The 18,416-nt window shown below is 37.5% G+C and overlaps 1 protein-coding gene across 2 annotated transcripts; it reads left to right on the top strand.

The window, feature by feature from the left end:
• Positions 1 to 1,944: 1,944 nt before the first annotated feature.
• Positions 1,945 to 16,843, top strand: LOC135733205 (uncharacterized). Of its 2 annotated transcripts, XM_065251579.1 has the most exons (18): positions 1,945 to 2,525; positions 2,670 to 2,802; positions 3,784 to 3,923; positions 4,031 to 4,117; positions 4,494 to 4,644; positions 4,758 to 4,919; positions 5,068 to 5,177; positions 6,532 to 6,660; positions 8,394 to 8,485; positions 8,564 to 8,678; positions 8,861 to 9,031; positions 13,354 to 13,424; positions 13,513 to 13,680; positions 14,399 to 14,517; positions 14,587 to 14,791; positions 14,948 to 15,155; positions 15,258 to 15,328; positions 15,428 to 16,843. In XM_065251579.1, exons 1-18 carry the CDS (start codon positions 2,448 to 2,450, stop codon positions 15,594 to 15,596), a joined length of 2,379 nt encoding a protein of 792 aa, XP_065107651.1. In that variant the 5' UTR covers positions 1,945 to 2,447; the 3' UTR covers positions 15,597 to 16,843. The 2 variants fall into 2 exon arrangements, with proteins under 2 accessions (XP_065107651.1, XP_065107658.1); XM_065251586.1 differs by lacking the exon at positions 6,532 to 6,660.
• Positions 16,844 to 18,416: the final 1,573 nt, after the last annotated feature.

The following is an 18,416-nucleotide window of genomic DNA, read 5'->3' as shown; positions in this document are numbered from 1 at the left end:
TTCCTTTCCAACTGATTTTTTATTTTTATTGTGTTGTCATGCATAATAGTATTTTTAACGTGAACGACCGATATGAACGAGGCAAACTACTGCTTTCGTGTTTTGTTTTTTATTGGGAGAGTGGTCATGAGAATAATGTAATTATAAATAAATAAATATATATATAGACAAGCAAAGGGAAAACGTCATTCGTCCAGATGAACATATAGACCTTACTAATATAACTTTAGACAAATATTATCTTTCTACATCTATCTATATATCTATATATATTTATATATTAGGTCTGAAGCTCTTTTTCTTTTCTTGGAATCTTCCGTCAAGGGTTTTCGATGCTTCTTCCCCAGTTCTGCCATTTGCAACAATCGCTAGCCGTGTTTCGCTTGCCTGCCTCTGTGTTGTTTGCCGTAAAGTGATCCTGCTTCTCGCGATATCTGAGACTTTGCAAGACTGAAGGACACCGGGTCGGATACAGCGAACTTGCAAGTGGGGTATTATTCCAACAGACGGTAGGGGCGGGCGAGAGAGTCTTCATTCGTCCGGTAATGAGTCATTTAACCATATACCGACTTACGAAGATGATTTATTAACATAAAAATGCTGCCTTGTGTCCCTTTAAATTATTAGTCTAATTTTCCTTAAGTCTCTATCTTGTCATCAAACATTAATAAAGGCTACATTATGTAAGCGGCATAACTGTATTTCTGACATGTCTACATTTGTTTCAGCATTATACATGAATCAAGACAAGGATAATTTCTGCCATGTTGTTTTTTGGCAAACAACTTAAACGATTTTTTTTACTAGAAGAAGAATACTGTGGTGTTTCAAGATCATTTTGTTTGTATGTGTTGTTCGCTTGCTATTTAAAACGCGTCTCTCCATGAATGCACTTTTGAGTGCACTTAAACATGCGCGCGCACACAGACACACACACACACACAGAAGGAGGACGAATTCCAAACGGCGCTTCAGAAAGAAAATGCAGCATAAACAGTCGCTCCACATAAAATGAAAATGACGTAGTTGTATTTTAATGGACTACAGTTATGAGACACAGTAGCGCATCTCTCTCTTAAGTTTATACATCAAGAGTTCTGATCTTTGAAGGGCATAGGGATAATCACGTTTGATTGGGGTTGGACCGGACACATTAAAGCGCATGTGCGCCTGTGCGTATAGAAAATTGCTCACTTTAGCGCCTTTTGTGGTTAAATTGTTTAATATCACTTTAGTGTTAACATTTGCAAGCCTTTGAAACACGTGCAAATCATCAACTTTCACCTTATTTAAATTTGCATATCAATCCGCGAATTGCATGCGAGTTGAACTGTGGGTCATGATCTGTACGGATCACGGATCAACTGCGATCCGTTACACCACTAATTCATTTTTAAAAAAATCTTGAGATACTTGGCAGCCTACAATATTTACCTCTTATGATTGAGCATTAGAGACTTGCTGGTGGCAAGCTTCTCATTTCTCTGATGAGTCAAGGACGACCGGAAGTGAACTTCACCGAGTCATATTGCACAGAAATCTTGTCAAAGAACGAAAAAAAAAAACGGTATGAAACGGTTACCATTATTTTAAATAAACGATTCTGTTCCTAAACATATATATTTTTTTAAGTTTCTGGTTTCGTTTCAGTTCCTTGCAAAACATCAAAAGTTTCTGGTTTTCTTTTTCATTTTGTGAACCGGTTCAAAGCCTTGGTCATTACCATGTACAGAACTTATATTATTCATCTATGCCTACGTAAATACAGTTTTACATTCTATGGCACCTTTAAGTTAAAGTAACATAAAATATATGATGATCTCATATCATTTTTTACAGTTAAGAAAACGGTAAATTACAAGTATTTTGTTTCCTCTAAAAAGTCACACCAACCTGGACTGCCATGGGTTGCCCACTATACGGTTAGATGTTCATTAGAAACAGCAACTAGAAAAAGTCTGCACAAGTCTATCTGTGTATTCTCTGGTTTATATTTTTATATGGCAAGTAAGGTGATTAGCCTTAAAGGTCATTATCAGTATACATACAATCTGATAGGATATCATAATCACACTGTAAACTGAAGTCTGTGATTGGGTTACTGCAGCCTTAGTAAAAGATTGAGCTAAATGCTATCCCAGATTTATTACAGGGAGGGTGTAACTGAATGTCATAAGATGATGTTTAACACGCATGCTTTACGACTCACAGTACAAGTAACTGAGAAACAAATCATCCGACAATAGTCACAGCCTGCGATTGTTTTTAAATCTCTTCTGTCAGCATGTTGGACGTATACAAGTGAAGCTGTTTATTTGAAGCTTTGTGCTATATGGATTAGTTTAGGTTACTTTTATTTCTAGGGCTGCGAGTCGGATCTTCTTGCGTGTCATGAGTAAAGAGATAAACAGTATAGCCGGGTGCTCTCTTTTAAATACAGTAGGAGAATGAAGAGATTCAGTCAAGTTGGACTTCATGGACATGAGAACCTTGGGATTGAACTTACTGATGGAATCTCTAGTCAGGTGAGGATCCTCAATCTTTATTCAAATCTGTCACATTTCTCATCATAATTAGATGAAAAACTATCTTACCTGTGTGAATGGAGCTTAACTCTGAACTATCTGTGGTTTGCTGTTGGTTTGACTGTTTTGTGTCTTTGACTGTAGTCAGTAAGGTCCATTATTGGTTCACCAGCTTCTATGGCATCAGATGTGGGCCGGTCAGTCGCCAACCTGGCATCCTACGCGAGGGGCCGCTGGAAACATGTCGCCCGAAAGTGTGCAAAGAAAAAACCTACAGGTATTCACACTGACAAACTCTGGTTTTGAAAATTTTTTAATAAAATCTTCCATTGACTTTTCAAGCAAGAAGTACTTTGGCTGTACTATACTACACAGTGGTTGTATTGTAATATAGGCCTACTTTGATGTATACCATATTACCATATACCATATACTAAAATATATACCATACTCATATATAATGGTATTTACTGTACAAGGTACTTAAAGAGCACCTATTGTCCAACTCACGATTTTACATTTCCTTTGCTGTGTAAGTGTGTATTAGTACATATTAATGATACGCAAAAGCTAAATACTCCAAAGTAAACAACGACGCGAGTTATCGTCTCCAACGTAAATCTCTTTATTTGGACTACAACAAACACACGGATTGTAGGCAACCGTTTATTTCCTGGGATTGGTGATGTAGACAAGACCGGCATTATCATAATTCCTCCCACTTTGACTCACAGCCTGTAAGTTAACTCCGGTTAGCTTTCATTGTGAGCGAATCTTTCAAACATGGTAAGGAGCATCACATTTCCAGCTGATGTCAGAGGTATTCAGGCCAATCACAACGTACAGATTAGCTGACCAATCAGGGACACAAAGCATTTCAAATCCGTGCGTTTCAGGAAGAGAGTGAAATCTGAAGCTACAAAAATATACGATACGTAGAAAATAATGTGTTTTTAACCATAAACCATGCAAACACATTCTATTATACCAAATACACAAAATAACGTTGTTTAGCAATGAAATAGGTGCTCTTTAAAATTACTATAATGCTATCAAAACAAGTTAATCTTGATATTACCTTGGATGCATGTTAAAAACATGATGTGATGGTGTCATTGGTCTAAAAATGTAAAAATACCATGCTAAATATATTCAAACACCATTGGTGTTGTCATGTTTCCAAGTCTAACACCCACGAAAACACATTTAAATGTATATTTTGTTAGTTATACATCACTAAAATCAATGTTTCTTTAAGAGGAAAGTATTAGCAACAAATACAGAGGTCTAGCAATGGACGAAGATGCTATAGATGGACACGACAGCAAAAGCCAGCTCAATAAAAGATTACTGGATCATTTCCGAGCCCTTGCAACCAGCAACAAAGACACAGATGAGGTGACGCACCATGCTAGCCATGTTGTTGCTCCAACGTGGTGAACTTTGGTAGACGTGATGTCCAATTTGTGAATATCACACTGAGATGTTGATTTTGGCTGTTTCAGGTGGACCTTCAGTTTCTGAATGATGTCCTCACGAGTGGTGCCAGCCCCAACACAACAGATAAATACGGCCAAACAGCCCTGCACGAGGTTAATCTTTGACTTCTTACATAAGGCTTATGTGTTTATGGCATAAGTGCATTACGCAGGATCTGATATGCTTTGAGCTCAAATAAATATGCATAAAATGATCTGCTAATAGTTTTTTAAAAAAGTAAAAATTTTTATGCTTACAATGCCAAGGAAGTGAAAATATTATCTTATGTAAAATAATTACTTCAATTTTGCGTAGTCCATCTCTAAGTGCCTGTCAATGTAAAGGCAAAATTAAACGGAAAAATGTGTAGAGGGTTGGAGGGGACTCATGTACTTGGGGTGGGGGGTCCAAGGATGAAAGCTTGGGAACCACGGCACTATGAGATTGTTTCAGAATTGCTTTGAATATTTAAATTGTGTTTATTGTTAGATATCTCGAGCGTGGAATGTGGATGTGATGCGTTTTTTCTTGGAAAGAGGGGCGGATTTTCAAAGAGCGGATGGGTTTGGAGTTACACCCCTTCATGTAGCTGCTGCCCTGGATTATGAGGAGATGATGCAGTTCCTGATAGAAAGAGGAGGTGTGCTTATATGTTTTATATCCTCAGATAATATAAATGTTGTGAGTTCAAAACTAGATGCTATACAGTTTTGTTTAACTGATGAATGCTGTGTCTCTTATATCTCACTGCAGCTGATATTGAAGCTCGCACATACCAAGACAATCAGACTCCGCTACACTTTGCAGCTAAGAATGATGCTGTTGGAGCAGTCAGGCTGTTGCTGCAGAACGGGGCTGACATAGCTGTACAAGACTATAAAGGGAGAACACCACTACAGCTGGCAGCTAACTTTGGTAAGATTTTTCTAAATCTATAAAGACCAATCAGACCTCATCTCATTGTCCTCTCATGCTGACAGATGGACACATGTAATCAGTGTTGTAGAGCTTCTGCTTGGATGCTTGCTTTCAGATATTTTTATGAGTTGTTTATTATATACAGATCGAAGTGAGGCGGCGCGCTTGCTGCTGGGATTTGGAGCAGATGCTGGGGTGCAGGACTCTGATGGTCAGCTCTGTATCACTGCTATGATTGCTAAAATGACCCCTGTGGTGAGTGTTAAAGAAAGGTCAAATACTAAACAGTGTGCTCACAGAATACTTCATAGTCATTAAATAAAAATCCACCTGCTTATGTTACTTTGGTGGAGTTTTTTTTTACTGTAAATGTGCTCATGTAGTTGCATTTTTTATATTGTCATATTACACATTACCAGTGGTGGAAATGGCCAAGGCTGTATTTGGGTACATATAGTATTTTATATTTTTAAACCATATATGCACAAAATCCCATTTTATTTATGTTTGAAGCAAGCATAATGTTTGGAGGCCAATAAATAAAATTAATTTAGAAATTCTGTACATTTTAAACTGGAACTCCATCCCATCTTCGAATACACTCCATAGACTCCATAATGTCGAAAGTGCAGTATTTAAGGCATCGTTTTATTTTAAATATTAACTCTTTCCCCGCAGCATTTTTTTTTAAAGTTGCCAGTTAGCGCCAGCATTTTTTATGATTTTCACAAAAGTTAAATGCCTTCAAGAAAATAAATATATAAACATACAATAAATCAAATTAAAGAACAGACCCTCTGCTTTCAAACTAACAAAAAAGCAATAAAAAAAACAGGGAAAAATCTTCCTTTTCTTTTTATCAGCTCTCAAATATGGGTAGGTTTCTTCAAAAATACAAAATTTTGAGCAAAAAGCTGAGATTATTGCATTTTTGTAAGCGATTAGATTCAAAACACCACCGTTTTTCAATATTTTACTATGTTCTTACCTCAACTTAGATGAATTTATACAAAAAGGTATGAATTTAAAAGCCACCAAACACTTCCATGTTTTCCCTATTTAAAGACTGTTACATGAGTAGTTACACAAGTAAGTATGGTGGCACAAAATAAAACGTGATGGGTTTTTTATCGGATAAAAAATTTGTGCTAAAAAACTAAGTGCTTTTCCGCCATATAATTTACTTCTCATCTTTTATCCTCTAAAAAAATCAGCATGTTTTATTTTGTGCCACCATACTTACTCGTGTAACTCCTCATGTAACAGTCTTTAAATAGGGAAAACATGGAAGTGTTTGGTGGCTTCTAAATTCATCCCTTTTTTGATCCTAAGGAATGAATGGGGCTAGGCTAAATGCTAACACATTCACGACGCATTGTACAAAGATTAAGTGTACGCATTGAAAAAAGATAGGTATATTAATTCGTCTAAGTTGAGGTAAGAACATAGTCAAATACCATTTTCCTTTAATTCACAAGACAAATCTTGGGGACTCAATGGTGGGGAAAGAGTTAATAAACCTTAAACAGTTCGACAGTACTGCAGCTATAATAAAGAGTAAAATGAATATATAGAGTGCACTACATGATGATAATGTTGATCTCAACAGGCTGATCTGGCCATGAGTCAGTTTCATATGAAAGACAGAATGACCCGGAAGCAGTTCTATTACCTTCATCTCATAGAGCCACAGCCCATCAACATGAAAAATCCAAAACATTCTGATCCATCCTCTCCGGTACAGTCTACATTTCATAAGGGAATATTTCATATTATCATATCATATATGCGAACTGCCTGTGAAAATCCATCTAAAGTCATTTTTTTTACTGATTTACTGTTTTCTACATAATCATAATGTAAAGAACATTCTGTGAACATTTAACCTTGATATCTTTAATATTGACTGCCCTTGAGAAAATTAACCATGGTTTTGTTGTGGTAAAAGTGTAGTAACCATGTTTTTTATGTATTGATTACTATCAGCAAAACCATGGTTTTAATACACTTACCATGGTTTAACTATGGTTTTTAAAAACCATGGTTGTCAAAACCATGATTATTTTGTGGTTACCATGGTTTTACTACAGTAACAATGTTTTTTTAACTATAGTAAAACCATGGTTAATTTTCATAAGGCTAAGAAAGGTCATGTCAAAGGGAGACATTTTAGAAATTCTTAATAAGGCTTTATGCAGTTTACACTCTAAAAATTGCTGGGTTATTTTCAATCCAACGTTGCATCAAAAAGAAACAAACCCAGCCGGTGAGTTTAACATATTTGGGTTAAATTATTGTGCTAAAACCACTGATCTATATAAATGACTGGATTGCGCATAGAACGCTTAACGTAACAAAGTGAGGTGATTCAGGTGAAGCCAGCGCAGAGTTCGAGCGGCCATCTTGGTATACCCAACCGGCAGAGGGCGTCATTGACTTTTCATGATCTAAAATCAACCGGTTTACAGCGTATTAGTCACACAAGATTAATTTTTAGGATATGTGTAAATATCCTAAATTAATTGTTACTTTTGGTGTTATTTGCAATGTTTATATTTTAATTGGGCAGGATAAGGGATTTATAATAAAACTGCATCAGTGTCTGATGCATTCTGTTAATGACACGGATATAAATAAAGTGTTTTGACATTAAGCTACACGGTCAGCGTTATTTCTCTGAATAAGTTTAGGTAACTTGTAAAGATAACATAATTACAAGGATGGCAAATTATTGCATGCACATATGGTACAAAGCATGATTTATTTAGATTTCAGAATGAGCACTTTTGTCATTAATACTAAATATGCCGTGTGGTCTGTCTGCTGATCTGATACTGTAATAAAGATAAATGTATAATAACTGTTTAAAAAGCAAAATGTACAACTTTAAGTAAATAACTATTTACATGCTTTGGACGTTTGCGTTGTAATGTACAGGGAGACTTCAGATATAAAAACGGTGACTAGTAAAGTGATGTTTTATTATTAAAATCTGATAACGTCCATTAATTTAATAGAATGTTTGGGTATACCAACATGGCGGCATGGTGGCTTCAAAATTGTAACGTCATGCACAATCAAGTCATTTATAGATCAGTGGTTAAAACTATAACTCAGCATTTTTTTAAGTCTATACAAACAACATTTTTGTGTCATAATTTAGTAAAATCTGAAAACAAATTAATTTTCATATTGAAATTTCTATCTATTCCTTACATAAAGCTGTCATGGCTGGCTATACTGTATGTTTGGCCATATGGCTAAAAATATAGTGCAAAACTATCTGCTGCATAAAAAGTATTAAAAATTTATTTCTTTACAAGTGTTCAATAAACAAACACAACCTAGATATTTGAAATGACATGATGGTGGTGAGTAAATAATGACAGATTATTGTCATTAGAAGTGAAATCATTGTTTTTAAACATTTGTTTCCACCTGAGTGCTGCTGAATTGAATCTGTTTTCACAGTTGGAGTTAATTGTCAGTCAGGGTAAACTGGATCTCATCATGCATCCCGTGGTGCTAAAACTCATCACTGTCAAATGGAAGTTGTATGGCAGGTAAACGTCCAGAGTTGAATTTATAAACAAAAACAAGACACCAGCAGAAGTCAACATCAAATTTTTTTTCCTCTACAGAACGGGTGCCTGTATACTTTTGCTTCTCAACTTCCTATTTATTGTCTCCTGGACGACAGTCGCCATATCTGTGTCAGTAAGTCCAGAGGAAGGAGATCGCTATATTCTTCCTCGGGTAAGACCAAAAAAGGATAAACAAAGTACCTGGATCATTTTGGGAATTTTTTCCTTTACAACATGCAGCCACTCTAATATTGTAAAGGATGAAAATTCCTAACATGAATTCCCAGTTTTCACAGATACTACATATGTCCTAATCTGTTTGCTTATGATCAGCACGTGTACTGCTCTGTATAGGACTGGTGGCGTGTTTTGTTGGTGGTTTTGGCACTTGTGCTGACGATGACCGAGGTGTACAGGGAACTGATGGATATCGTACGATCACAAAGGAAACTCAAACACTGGCAGTGCTGGGCTGTACAGAAAGTCAATGATGACCTGAGCTGCTCTCATCCTATGTGGCCTGAGGTATCACGGCTAGTCCATTCATACACTCCGTTTCACTGGGTTATTTTCAACCTAGTGTCAAAACAGAAAGAGACTAACCCAACCATTGGGTTAAATATACCCAGAAAATGTTTAAATTTGACCCAGCAATGGGATAAAACAACCCAGCATTTTGGCACAACTCGGCATAGGTAAAATGACAACCCAATGCTGGGTTGGGTTCGTCGCTTTTTCACCCAACTCTGGGTTGATAGTAACACAGCATTTATTAAAGTGTAACTCTGAGAAAAATGAAAGATGAACTTATAATCGGAACTTAAACATTGTTCATAAACGTGTAGAGATAAAGGTAAATAGAGAAAGAGATAAAGAGATAAAGAGAAAGGTAAATAGAGAAAGATAGTAAGTCCGCTATTAGGACGTGAGATAATGGCGGAAGGGATGGGTTTTTAGCCGAGTCTTAAAGACAGCTACAGTGTCAGCAGATTGTGTCACGACCGGCAGATCATTCCACAGTTGTGGAACAGCTCCTGAGAAGGTACGCGCTAGTGGTTTTTTCCCGTTTTGAGATGGCACCATAAGCCGTCCCTCGGTGGCAGAGTTCAGGGATGGAGAGGGTACATAAGGCTCTATAAGTAAGTGAAGGTAAGGGGGTGCTGACCCAGTGGTGGTTTTAAAGGCCAGGAGCAGAGCCTTAAATTTGATGCGAGCTGCTATAGGAAGCCAGTGTAACTTGACAAAGAGAGGAGTGATGTGCACCCTCTTTGGGTCATTGAAGACCACTCTTGCTGCTGCGTTGCGTTCTAAATCATCTGTAGGGGTTTGGTCGTGCAGGCTGGAAGCCCTGCCAGTATTACATTGCAGTAGTCCAGCCTGGACAGGACAAGAGCTTGTACCAGGACCTGCATAGCGTGCTCGTTTAGGAAAGGTCTAATTTTCCTAATATTGTAGAGGATGAATCTACAAGAGCGAGCGGTGCTGGCAACATGCTCCGTGAAGCTAAGCCAATCATCAATGACCACTCCCAGGTTTTTGGCCGTCTCGGAAGGCATGATGTCGAGGAACCTAGCTGAATGGAAAGGTTGTGCTGAATCTTTGGTTCAGATGATATGACAAGCAGTTCTGTCTTTGCAAGGTTAAGCTGGAGATGGTGATCCTTCATCTAGAGCAGGGGTGTCAAACATGCGGCCCGCGGGCCGGATACGGCCCGCAAAGGTGTCCAATCCGGCCCGCGTGATGATTTATACAGTATTATTAAATATTAAATACATATTTTAAAAACCCTTTTAGGCGGGTGTCTAGTTCGTTTTTAATATGAGAGACTTGCGGAAAGCAGCAAAACGCGGAACATAGACTAAACACGGTGCCCAAAAATCTTGCCGTTTTATTGTTACCGCTCCGCTAAAGATCCACTGATTCTGGTAATCCACTTCGTGTTTTCTCGCCCGCTCTGCAGCATCTCTGTGTCCACTCTCTGCCTGGAGAGCGAAGATGACAGTTTCCGAAGTTTGTTGCATTAACAGGTAGATTCATTACATTATATCAGTTGTTAAACCGCATAATTAGTAATTTGTAAGTATGTTTATGTATTTCTTCCGGTAATGATTTGCTGTCAGTGTTCTAAAAGTGCTAACAACTTAGCAAGCTAACAAAACCAAAATATCCACATTCTTATTTACGTTACAATGCTTGTCTAATCGATTTAATGTTCCCGATCAGATCTAAGTTAATATAAACACTAAATTTGCTGTTGTTGGCACACTTTGTAGACAAAAAATACAAAAAACACCAATGCCTTCACAAAATAACGACAGAGAACTGAAAGAGAGGCTTTTAGCAGCAGTTCAACATTGCAAACATGCATTCAAAGCTCCATCAAGCCAGCAGGTACATCATATTGAATATTTAGCAGATTGTCACACTTTAATTCTTGTTATTATATTTCCCATTATAATCACTTGTCTAAGTTGATGCTAGTAATATAATACATAATATTTATAATACTTTATTAAAACCATAATAATAGTACCACCCCCTTAGTACCATTTTTGGTTTGGGCCACTGCCCCATCTAGCATTTTCTAAATGACTGTTCTCATTACAAATATATTCCAAAGAACAGTGAATGGTTTATAAATAATTTTGGCATTAAGGCAAAAGAAGTTAAATTAAAGCTTTTCAACCTATAAGGCCAGTGGATTTTGTACAGATGTAAATTTGTGGGTATAATATACAGTATGAGTGTGACCTTATGAAATCTAGTTTTCACAGAGCTGTGTGTTTCTCTGGTTTTCTTGCTAAACAAACTAATTAATTGGTTTGTTAAGTTAATTTTAACACAATTATCAGCACACTAAGGTTTAAAAAAATTATCCGGCCCGCACTTCATGCCGTTATTTACCATCCGGCCCACAGCCTAAAATGAGTTTGACACCCCTGATCTAGAGAGAGATGTCCCTCAGGCATGCCGAAATGCGGGCAGAAACCGTGGCATCATCAGGGTGGAACGACAAGTGGAGTTGAGTGTCGTCCGCATAGCAGTGGTAGGAAAAGCCATGTTTTCGGAAATGACAGAGCCCAGGGATGTCATGTATATCGAAAAGAGCAGCGGACCAAGCACAGAGCCTTGAGGCACCCCGTTATCATGAAAAAGCGGCAGATAGATCCAGAAAGAACAGCACAGATGATTTGGAAGCTGCCCTTGCCTGTCTTAGGGCTTCAATGACTGAGAGCAGCGCAGTCTCAGTGGAGTGACCGCTTTTTCAACCAGACTGATTGCTATTCAGGAGGTTATTTTGTGTGAAGAAAGAGGAGAGCTGGTTGAACACAATGCGTTCAAGAGTCTTGGCAATGAAGGGAAGAAGAGAAACGGGTCTGTAGTTCTCTAGCGTACAGTAGCAGGATTGAGTGTGGGTTTCTTCAGCAGCGGGGTTTGAGTCATTTATAATTTATCATCGTCAAACATAATCATTATACATGTTCTTTATAATCATGAAAATACCTGAAAAGGTTTGTAGAACAGTAATATAAATATCTTCTATAAGGGAACTCCACTTTTTTTGAAAATATGCCCATTTTGCAGCTGCCCTAGAGTTAAACATTTGATTTTTACCATTTGATTACAAATGAATTTGATTACGTTGTCGAAAGCACATTAATCAACGGACGTTGTTTTTAATTGTGCTACACACGTAAATTGTCATTGCTATTGATGATGACACAAGTGTACTGCGGTTCAGAACAAAATTTTATGATTATGACAGAGACCAGCGGCAGAAGACGGGAGGGAATCAATCAAACTTTGGTTCAGACCATGCAATTGAACCTAATATGAAACCACCCTTAAAACACTTTGTTCGATGATGTAATTTCCAATGAAACAGAAGTTTAGAGTCGGACTTAATTAATAGCTCCTCCCTCTTTTAAAATAGCCAATAGTGTTTAGTTTTCCTCAAAGCCTGGAAACTGATGAGTAGTTGAAGTGCAGAATGGTGTCATAAAAATCATTCATCCATATTAGAAAAAGTGAGATATATTGAATGCTTATTTGGGAATTTTGTCTATGTTTGTATATAGCACTAGTTTGTATATATTTTTAGGGCTTAGATATTTCATACTTAAAACCAATTTGGATTTCATTAGGACTTTCTAAGCTTTTTTTGAAAGCATTAGCAGACCTCGAATAAATGAAATAAGAAAATGAAAATGAGAAAAAAAATAACATGGACTGTATAAAGTGGATCTACTTAAAAATGTAAGTTTTATCAACTTAAATTTTTCACTTAAAGTGAGAAAATGTAATTATTTTTTTTAAGTACACTGTAAAAAAATTAGCTGTAATTATACAGCTGGTTGCCAGTAACTTACTGTAGAAGATAAAGACTGAAAATGTTTCATGTTCATTTAACTTTGAATAAACTGTTTCCAGTAAATAACATAAATGTAAAATTTACAAACAGCTAGTTGCCAGTTATACCCAGTAATACTGTAATTTCTACAGAAATTCTTTACAGTGCAGCTTTTACTCTTTACATTGTGTGTACTTTTATAGTCCTATTGTTGTGTTGCTGTACTTTAAACTCACGGTGTATAGATATTTTGCATATATATAGTTTACGTTTCTTTGTTTTTACATATTAAATAATTATTGAAATGTATTTGTCTATTGTATTATTCGTAATCTGCATCATGCCACCTATTGTTAATACAATAAAAACTTATTTTTAAACATGAACATCTCTTAAAAAATTTTATGATGATATGTATATTGTTATTTCTCAAAAGAAAATACTAAACAATATCTATATACTTATAACAATATACTAATCTTTTATTATAATACAGGAGCGCATTTACTTAGAAGGACAAATTAAGTTCATTCGAAACCTGAAAGGAACCTACTCTCAGGACCTCTGGTAATATTCCTCAAAACAAGCAATATAAAAGAGTGAGTATTGTGAATACTACAATACATGACTAAATCTGGTAATATGTCCCATGCAGGAATATCTTTGACTGGCTTGTGTATGTGTTGTTACTGGCAGTCCTGGGCATCCACTTTGCAGATGTATATCTGATGTCTAAGTCGCTTCGACAGAGCAGCCTTCGGCTGTTTGCGGTCTCCATTATTTTTCTCTGGTTGAGGCTGATGAAGCAGGTCCGAGCCTTCAGGTAACACCAGTTCTTCTGTAGGGACACCTGGCCAATATGGGTTACCATAGATACATATGATGCAAACCAATGACCCCAGGTATAATAACAACACACCGTAAATCTCCTAACTGCCTCAACACACGTACTATACCCAAAATGCCTGGAGCCAAACGCTACCACCTGGTCATTGGCCCAGATAACAATGCTCCTGTGTCTCTGGTTTCACTGAGACACCACAGGTGGCCTCTTTTTGTTACCATATAACCATGGTAACATACGCTAAATGTATGTTAAACACAAGGAAGCGGGGGTTTGTACAATACTGTATATGTACCAATACTGTATTACCCTTAAAATGATGCTGCTGTACATATGAAGGAATAGTACATATGGTTTCAAGCTTTATTGCCATTCTGCTACATGTGGGGACATACAAGAGAAACAAATGTTGTGCCTCACAGGACCATGATGCTAAATATTTAACATATACTATATGTTGGTCAAAAAATGGTCTCTATTTGTCACTGGGGTAAAAAAGTACACCTCATATTAGTACATCTGAGTTACTTCTGGCACCAAATGTATACATATCTATACCTAAATTGTACATATAGGGCATTTTTATACGGTACTGCCCTGGTGACAGTTTGGGACTGCTTTGCTTTTTTCCTCACTGTTTTAAATTGGGTTGGATTAAAGCATTTGCTAAATACCTACATTTATATATTTACTCTAGGGCTATGGGTCCCTTCATTGTTATGCTGGGAAAGATTGCAGGAGATGTGCTGCGTTTCCTCTTTTTGTATATCGAGATCTACATCCCATATGCATGTGCTTTCTGGATCATATTTGGAGGTACCATCACAAGGACTTTTATAATTTTGTAATAAAAGACATGAGAAATAAACCTTGATTTACTCTCAGGTTTATCTGTCGTGCCAAGTATGGAGACGGTCCCCCAACTTCTCTACAGCCTGTACCGTATTACTCTGGTGGATGAATATGAGTTCGATGCTATGTTGGGTGTGGATGCAGTCATGGCTTACCTGCTCTGTGGATCATTTCTGGCCCTGTCGGCTATTCTGTGTGTCAATTTGCTAATAGCTCTTCTTTCTGACACTTTTCAAAGGTAAATACAGAGACAAATGTATCTACATGGTGACACTTTTTAATGTTCATTCAGTCATTATTTACTTAGCCTTATACTTTCCTTAAAAAAGGAATGTTCAATTTGGGGTGTTACGTTTTATTTTAACTATGTCATCCTGGCCACCTGTGCTCATAGGGTGTATGACAACGCATTGGCCAATGCAGTGATGCAACAAGCGGCTATCATTTTGCAGATAGAAGAATCCATGCCTTTTCTGAGACGTTGCTATGACAACAAGTACATCCACCGCCGTTGTGCCCCGCTTGGTGAATACTATGATGATGATGTCACCACTGACCCAGATCACCACGCTGAGATGAAGAAACTTACAGAACAGATCAAGGTGTTTACAGTTATAGTATATTTCCCATCTCTCATCCTACAGTAAATCTACATTTGAATTGTAGTATTGCATGTGTTTCTAAAAACTTTGCATACTTTGCAGGACACTTTAGATGAATATCTGAACATCCAAAAACAGACAACATTTCATTTAGCCATAGAAGAAGCCACAAGGTAGGTTATAAAGGTCTTTGAACTTCAGACCTCTTGGATTATGTTTTTTTTTATATTACGATGTACAGTATAATCTGTTTGTGATGCACTTTCATACAGTGGAAGAGAGGCAACACATCCACAAGATGAGGAGCATCTTCAATCTCTTCACAGACTTGAGAGAGACCAGCAGAAGCACAGTCAGGACCTGAGCGAGCTGAAGTCTGAAGTGAAGGAACTTCACAGGTTGCTGCTCCAGCTGGTACAGGCCAAGACAAAATCGTGTTAAAGACTGATGCAAATACAGTGTTGTTCAGACAGACCACACTGAATATCTGGAAAGAAAGGACAGTAATTTCTATACTTTCAGTGCACAGAAGATGATTTCTGGGACATTCTTAAACCATCACATAAAATGCGATAAGATGGATCGTTAGGTTTTGTGCAAACTTCTGGAGTCAATGCCATGCATTTTGTACATTTTTGAAGGATTTCTTGACAGAAATGGAATATAATAGACATAACTATTATCGGTGGTGTACAAAGACCTTACACATAATAAAACGTAATGTTTTTATTACTTTAGAATGAGCCGTTTTTATCTACATACACATGGTCTCCTCACATGGAAGTTGGCGTCATGTTTCTACAGTAGCCCTAAACAGACAAACTGCTCTACAGAGCACATTTCGTCACTACTTTGTCTCCGATGATGACATGGTTGTCCTGTGGCGGCTACCATAGCTTCTCTATGCGTTTCGAAAGGAGGGGTGAACTGTTGGTTGCAATTGACAACCTCACCCTATGCTGCTAAAATCCTTTAACGCAAAAGGTGTCTATACAAAATAAAATTGTCATAGGTTAATTCTATAAAAAATATTTTAATAAAATCAATATGCTGATAAAGAAACGTTATTACAAAAAATGCATTAAAAATAATTGCACTTTATAATAAAGCAAATGTACAAAAGGTTATAAGTGCATTTTTGTAAGCATATACAGTACCTAAAGGATTATTAGGAACACCATACTAATACTGTGTTTGACCCCCTTTCGCATTCAGAACTGCCTTAATTCTACGTGGCATTGATTCAACAAGGTGCTGAAAGCATTCTTTAGAAATGTTGACCCATGTTGATAGGATAGCATCTTGCACTTGATTGAGATTTGTGGGATCCACATCCAGGGCATGAAGCTCCCGTTCCACCACATCCGGAAGATGCACTATTGGGTTGAGCAGAGGCGATTCTAGGGTCTATGGGGGCCCCAAGCAGAAAATTCCCTGTGTACAAGAAGTGTGCAATACTTCTATACAATATCCTTTGCCACTATTCTACAGTGCAATAGTTACTGCGAAAGATACATATAATCCTCATCATACCTAACATTATTAACATGTTTGGATGCATAAATGGCATAACATGTTTGGAAATAATGACAGCAGAGAAATATTTTCTACATTATACAATGATAGCAATGATTAATGACTTATTTTTACAAGAATATTTTTACAAGAATATTTTAAGAAACCAGTCATTTTATGACTGCTACTAAATAATCTCAGTCATAGTTACTGCTAGTGCTAACTGTTATGTAAGTTAGTGTCCTAGAGTTAAATATTAGTAAACTAAATATTAATTTCATATCTGAAAATACAGAACAGTATAACACATACATACATCTGTTGATTTTCTCAGCAACAATGCAATTCTACAGACTTGACAAAAGGTTTTCCTGAGATTTGTTTGATAATGTTTGAGACCTGACAGGGTGGGGTTGTAATTTGTCTTACCTCCCTTAATGAACTCATCATCTCTCATTTCTTCTTCCCTTTCCCTGCTTTGCACAAAACATTTCTGATGTATATCTACTGAAGCCAATAATGATCGAGTCAAAATAAGATTAGCATTGTTATTTAGAAACTTCCTTTACTCTCGTCATGTTTTCATAAGCTAACTCACTCGCGTGGCGTCTTTTGAATGCGGTTGTGCGCGAATGAACGCAAAGACGCGCGCGGACATGAATACGTGCGTGCACGCGTCATTGCGACTGCTTCGTCGCTTTTACAAGCGTAAATTGGGTAACTACATTGCATATAGATCCGTTTTTGCCGCGATTGTCTTTGTAAAGGATTGCACTAGTTAACTGTTAAAATTTACACTTGAGATTTACACCAGAAGATTTACACTTGGGCACGTGCCTGACTGGAGCTGGACCGGGCACATTAAACCACATGTGGGTACAGAGGGCTGCTCACTTTAGCGCCTTTTATATGCGGTTAAATTGTTTTAAATCACTTGAGTGTTATCATTTGGAAGCCTTTGAAACATGTGCAAATGATAAACTTTTCCTATTTAAATTTGCGTATTAATCTGGCAATCACATGCGAGCCAAACCGTGGGTTGTGATCCATACGGATCAACTGCGACATTACGACTGAACGATACAACGTCACCCATTCGCTACGTTCATTTTCAAAACTGGCCAAGTTAAAAAAACTAAAAAAAAACTGGCCAAGTTATCCACCTGGGTTGGATTTTGACTGGGCTAAGCCAATGTCAATCAACATTTCATCCAATCGGAATTTTGATATGCAGTCATGTTGTTCATCTACCGGGTGTAGCTGGCCATCCGAGAAACAAACTTGGGGGCCCTCTAGTGGCTCGGGGCTCCAAGCAGTTGCCTGCCTTGCCTGTTGACAAGGTGCGCCTCTGGGGTTGAGATCTGGTGACACTGGGGGCCATTTTAGTACAGTGACGGTGACCTCTAGCATCGAGGTATTTTCCCCCACAGGACAGCCACATACTGGATGTTTTTCCCTTTTCACCCCATTCTTTTTTTAAACCCTAGAAATGGTTGTGTGTGAAAATCCCAGTAACTGAGCAGATTGTGAAATACTCAGACCGGCCTGTCTGGCACCAACAACCATGCCACGCTCAAAATTGCTTAAATCACCTTTCTTTCCCATTCTGACATTCAGTTTGGAGTTCAGGAGATTGTCTTGACCAGGACCACACCCCTAAATGCATTGAATCAACTGCCATGTGATTGGTTGAGTAGATAATTGCATTAATGACAAATTGAACAGGTGTTCCTAATAATCCTTTAG

Source organism: Paramisgurnus dabryanus, chromosome 20, assembly GCF_030506205.2.
Source record: "Paramisgurnus dabryanus chromosome 20, PD_genome_1.1, whole genome shotgun sequence".
In the NCBI taxonomy this organism is placed as follows: Eukaryota; Metazoa; Chordata; class Actinopteri; order Cypriniformes; family Cobitidae; genus Paramisgurnus; species Paramisgurnus dabryanus.
The sequence above is the reverse complement of the archived record's forward strand: the minus strand, read 5'-3'. Positions and strand labels throughout refer to the sequence as shown.